This window comes from Coregonus clupeaformis, chromosome 26 (genome assembly GCF_020615455.1).
Source record: "Coregonus clupeaformis isolate EN_2021a chromosome 26, ASM2061545v1, whole genome shotgun sequence".
Lineage (NCBI taxonomy): Eukaryota > Metazoa > Chordata > Actinopteri > Salmoniformes > Salmonidae > Coregonus > Coregonus clupeaformis.
Genome location: NC_059217.1, coordinates 28,467,409 through 28,473,450, shown reverse-complemented (window position 1 = coordinate 28,473,450; position 6,042 = coordinate 28,467,409). Strand labels below are relative to the sequence as shown.

Genomic DNA, 6,042 nt, shown 5'->3' with positions numbered 1-6,042 from the left:
TCCAGTTTAGACGTTTTCCTGCATGTAGTTTTGTTCAAATATGGTATGACTTACATTTTATGTGCTGTTTTAACAAAGTGCATTATAGAATCATAAAATCTTAAGGAATCTTGAATAATGGATTACATTTCTTTGCAAGATAATTAAAATGCACAAAAAAATATATAGAGATTAACAGAACTCGATTTTAATCACATTTGCATATTGCATATTGATGGTGATTTACACTTTCTAAAGATTACACAGGCGCACATCATATTAAAATATAAGTGCATGAAATGAGCCACCAAACTGTCTGTAATTTCATTTACCTCTGACAGTAAGACAACAGTTGTCTCCTTCAACCACCAGGGGGAGTATTATTCAGCAGGAAGGGACCCCTGGGGACAGACACTCAAGGAGTCATTTTTACCTATTGTTCTAAAACGCATTAATTATAGTAGGAAAATCTGTCACGTATTTATTGAAAAGGAGCCCTATGATTTGATGTATCGAAAAATAAGAAATGCATTTCCCTAATGAACTTTAAATAGTGTCTATAATTCATAAAATGGCGCAGTGGTCTCTCCCGAGTGGCGCAGTGGCCTAAGGCACTGCATCGCAGTGCTAGCTGTGCCACTAGAGATCCTGGTTCGAATCCAGGCTCTATCGTAGCCGGCCGCGACCGGGAGACCCATGGGGCGGCGCACAATTGGCCCAGCGTCGTCCAGGGTAGGGGAGGGAATGGCAGGCAGGGATGTAGCTCAGTTGGTAGAGCATGGCGTTTGCAACGCCAGGGTTGTGGGTTCGATTCCCACATGGGGCCAGTATAAACAAATAATGTATGCACTCACTAACTGTAAATCGCTCTGCATAAGAGCGTCTGCTAAATGACTGAAATGAAAATGAAATAAAAGGTGCCATGATTATTTTTTTGCTATACGAATTAAATGCAGAATACACTTCTAGTCACTAGTCACAATGTAAGCTGGTGGACTAATCGCTACTAATTGGCTACTTGATGAGGGTAGTCTAACTCCTGGTGGGCAATACCCAAGGTTGCAACCTCAAATAGCCTATATAAGGACGTTTCGGTTCGTTTATCTGTATGTTACTGTACAACAACCGCACGTGTTCAGCTCAGCCCCGAAGCCCGTCCCATCCCCTGCATATCCATACCAGCTCAAAGGAGGAGGCGTGGATAGGACTTTTGTTACCTGTATTAGAGTACCTGCAGCTACATGGAAAGAATTTAAGATGTCGTCAAGAGAGAGGAACTGCAACCGATGTGTCACGGCTTCAATACAGGCGAGATTCTATTGAAAAAGAGGACATTGCACCGGGTGTAAATGTACCTGGCGCTAGCAAGAACAAGTGAGAATACATAACTTGCCCTACTTTGACACAAAGGACGAAATATAAGAACGCTTCACTCGAGAACTCATCTTTCTCCTCGACCCCTCTTTCTCTCTCTCATAAGTGTTTCGTTTTTGAACACGCACGTTTTGGATCACCATCACTCTGCGACTCTCACCTGTTGACCATGGATTTCAGACGGCTAAAGATTTCAAAGGAGATTAGATTTTACATTTTGGAAAACAGAAGTTACAGGCCTATCTGCATCTGGAAAGGTTAGGTATTGTAGTGTTGCCAATGTGAACGCAAGCGAGACCACTTCATTGTAGTGAATGGCCCGTCCCAGAAGCGATTATGATCATGCACAGACCCCTCCGAAGGTGGAGTTTTTACGTCTTCTTGTGTTTTGGCATCATCTACTTAAGGCTTGGGTAAGTGTAAATGTAATACTTATTGCAAGTGTAAATATGTTTATGTTGCTTTGTTGTGTGTATTATTATTTTAAATATAGCTTACAACATGTTGTACCACATACAGCAATGGATATTCTGAATGCATACAAATGCAATGTAATGCGGACAGCTGACGCACCTACCCTTTTGACCTAAATGACTTATAACAAACGAACTAAAGAAACTCAGTGTGATCCGTCCATGTCAGTGTTCAAATGAACCTGACACCCATAGCCATCAGGGACAACAGCTGGAAGTGCGGAAAAGGTGTCCAAATATTTAGCGGTTTGAAAAAATAAGAAGATTAATCCATATTCAATCTTAGTTTTTGTTCATCTCCTCAGAGTCTGGTTGGTCAGTCGCTCTGTAGCTAGATCATTTGACCCGCTGTCTGTCTCCGCCGCTCCGGCTCACTGCTGCATACCTTCATTAATAGCCGCAGCCTGGTTGAGTTGTATTTCCACATTCCACAGCCCAGACAGAGTTTTTACCTGTTTTGCAATAGCTCACCTTGATGCATAAAGTCAGATAATTTATATATGTTCTGTCTTTGCAAAAGCAAAAACGTCATAGACATTTTTGGATGTAATTATATTCAAACCAAGGGGATGGCTATTTGCGTAAATACAAAGGATATTACGCAAACGGTTAATTCATTTTGTTTACCTGTCTCTATTGTAGGCCTGTATTGTCTCCAAGGTAACCTACCCTGATGGTTTGGACTCGATTGGTATGAGAACAATTATATGCAACGTGTTCATTAAAAATAATAAACAAAACATCTATAGGATATTTCAACAAGAGTTAAGCCTCATCATACAATAATCCATAGCAATTTCATAGTTATCAAAACAACAGGTGTCATCCTCCAGCTCGTTCCATTGGTGTGATCCTTGAATGAAATAGGCCTAACGGGTAACCTCCACAGGTATTGATATCTTAACAGTTCAAATAGGAAAAAAATCACTCCAGGTGAAGCGTCACCAGATATCTCAGGGTTTCATCAAGCCAAACCAGTTAGCTCATTCCCGCGCATACTACCCCCTCCCTCAGCCTGGGAAAATCTTTCATGATGCCCTCTTCACACATAATGAGTGGAGTCTGCAGGTGACGAGTGACCACGTTGGGCTGAAGCGACTGTGCAGACAGAGCCTTTCACTCACCGGATTCAACGCAAAGATGCACCCTGGAGATCCTGAGTATTAAAACGTCTAATTCTGCAGTGAGACTGTGAGAGCTTGTTGGTATTAAAACCTATCAATTGATCATTTATATACAGTTAGTTATTAGGCTATTCACAATGTATGCCTATTAATTGCATAAATATATGGTCACATTAACCTTTTGATTAAGCATTGGATAAAATGTTTGCAAGCCAATTTAATATCTTTGCTTTACGCCATTACGCACATACGTTTTTTTCCAGCCTGATGATGTGTGAGTGTGAAGCAGTAGGCCTAAAGATGAAACCGTCGGTGAGTGCGCCAGTGTTTGTTTACTTTGGAGTTTGATTTGATGAATGAAAGGCAGCTTTTCCAAGGGAGTAGCGGATCACTGTCACCCTATTGTCCTGCTGTGGCGCAGAAGTGGGCGGATAGCAGTGTCTCTCTCTGCCCAATGGCAGCCACGACTCTCATGAGAGTGAAGAAAGGCACTTTTCTGCCATCCAAAATCCCTAAAACCATCATCATTCCGGCTCGGGAACCACACTCTGTAACAGCCTCTACCACTGAGAGATGACAGAGCCAATCTCCGCGCCCGCTGCACACTCACGGCCCTGGGACTGGGAGCTAGGAGCTGCATAGCACCGCCACTCAAGCGAGCACCGCAAACGCATCGCACCAAACCCGGAGTCAGCTCTTTGATTTTGGAGCAAAGGGGAACTAAAACGAGCGACATCAAGGAATTAAAAAGGAGTTTATCACAGTATTTTTTTTCACTCCATCAGAAAGCGGCCATTTGTTCAATGTCATCATGATCATATTCTCGTCGCGCAGTGTACTGCTATCAGTCTACTATCCACAGATCTTCCTCATCCTTACGAGTGGGAGCTACCTGTAAGTTGCCCCAATCAACGGGCCCCTTAATTAGCTCACTTGTGTGATTCTGTGTTTGGAGACATACTGAGTAGGCCTATATGAATTTCATTTTCGATGTACTTGATGGATAATTCTATTGTTAAATGTTTATCCGAAAGATTGGCGCAGGTTGTTGGTTACGGTATGGTTGTTTGCTTCCACAGTGCACATCCCTAATCAAAACGATTTGAATATAAAACATACAACATGCTTGAATATAGAACTAGTCATTTAAGACAACTAGGGTATATCAAAATGAAGATATTTCGATGTCAGCGCTTTTGCACTTTGGGTGTGCATTTTACACACCGAATTTCATTGATTATTTGGGTATTTCCCCACATTCGATTATGTTCTATGGACTTTACCGTTTAAAATGACGAAATGATACTCACATTTTATTCGTTATCAAAGCATATGCTTCAGGTAGCTGGGGCATCGCTCCTGTCCACGTGGTAAATAACGGATAGAGTTATATGTCGATGTCAATTACCTGACGTACTATTTTAAGGGCAGGTTGTAACACTGGACTTGCTTCTGATGAGGTAATATACATTATTTTTTTGTTAGGTCGATGTATTCTTCTTAAGGACCCAAATCCTTCTTACAACATTGTAATGACAGATGGACACGGTTTCATTTGGCCACAGAGTGGCAGAGATGTTCAAGACAATTAAATGAAACGAGAACATTATTTCCCCCTATGTTAGCAAATCCCGAAGGTATGTATAGCTTTTACGCATGCGGTGGATGATTACCTGTCACAATTTGTGGATAGGGATTAGGATTTATGCATTACATCACCATGGTTTTATGCAGATCTACCAAGTTATAATTTAAAGCCACATCTGGAAAGTGGCTGTAAAACATCGGTCTCTGACATGTATGCACGTGACTGACACTGGTCATAATACTTGCGTCGTTGAATCAGTTGCTCTCACAAGACAACGTTTTATTTTCGGCTTAAAAATAATTACCGAACCATACTTTGAATCCATCCCCGTGCTGGAGACCCCAAATTTGATGTTAAAATAGATGTGGTTTATGGTTGCAGTTAAAAGTGGCTATGCCTATGTTTAGTATTGGTTTGCACATCAGAAACTACATACCATTGTTTGTTTTTATAATTTAAACATGCTTTATTACAGTACAGTACACCAAATTAAATAGGTTTTAGGGATGAGGATGTTTTTAAAGTGGAATAAGGAACAGAGAGGATCGTGATCCCCATCCTCCAAAGTGCTCCTTTCTATCTCATTACATGTGCAGCTAATGTTTATATGTGTTAAACTCACATTGAAATTTGGTGAACTGCATGGGTGGCAAGTGACTCCTCCACACACAGAGGGATTAGTCAGAGCACGCTATCATCCCATTAAATACTATTCAATTAAGGTCAATCACACATTTAAAGCTGCCTTTATTGCACCAGGTCACCAAATGGTGATCAGTATAAGGTTTTTAAAATGGGGAACTTAGGAAATACGTTTTTCCATATTAAAGCATCATAACATCAACGTGGAATAAGACATGAAAACGAGCTCCATTGCTGTTCTACTTATTTATAGGCCTACATATATTACACTAGTTTTAAAAGCTTTTGATTACAGAAATATTTGTTATTACTTAAGCTAAATATTATGAATTGATATCATATCCTTAAATTCCACAAAACAAATCTTACAGTTTTATTTCGTTTCACAATTGATGTTCCAGCAATTTGCCACTGAAGCACTTTTGACGAAATTCACAAAAAAATCCACCTTAAATATCTGCCTCATGAGACCATTGTGGCTGACATCTTATTTATCAGTGAAACATACCTGTGAGGTTAATGCTGTGTCACATCAAAGGCATTCTCTCTGATGGAATAGGTGTGTGTGTGTGTGTGTTGGTGTGTGTGTAGGCCCCCACAGCCCCCCTCTGTCATCGAACCCACCACCTTATTTGTAAGAAGGTTATTTTGCCTGCACAATAATACACTGTGGGAATCCCTGGATTTGCTATTGTTAACATCCCTACGTAGCCTACTGTACATTTCTGGTAGCAGAATTGTTTCTATACTGGACAAAAATATAAGCGCAACATGCAACAATTTCAATGATTTTACTGAGTTACAGTTCATATAAGGAAATCAGTCAATTGAAATAAATAAATTAGGCCCTAATCTATGGATT

At 40.5% G+C, this 6,042-nt stretch overlaps 1 protein-coding gene across 2 annotated transcripts in view; it reads left to right on the top strand.

The window, feature by feature from the left end:
- The first annotated feature begins 1,235 nt into the window (after nt 1–1,235).
- The window catches only part of LOC121540600 (protein Wnt-7b), a 55,852-nt gene continuing 51,045 nt past the window's right edge, over nt 1,236–6,042 (top strand). The window contains exon 1 of one of the 2 annotated variants that reach the window (XM_041849604.1): nt 1,236–1,766. In XM_041849604.1, the coding sequence (XP_041705538.1) occupies nt 1,690–1,766 (77 nt within the window). In that variant the 5' untranslated portion in view covers nt 1,236–1,689. Of the gene's footprint in view, nt 1,767–3,491; nt 3,845–6,042 lie in introns of those variants that run through there. The other variant, XM_041849603.1, reaches the window with a different exon arrangement.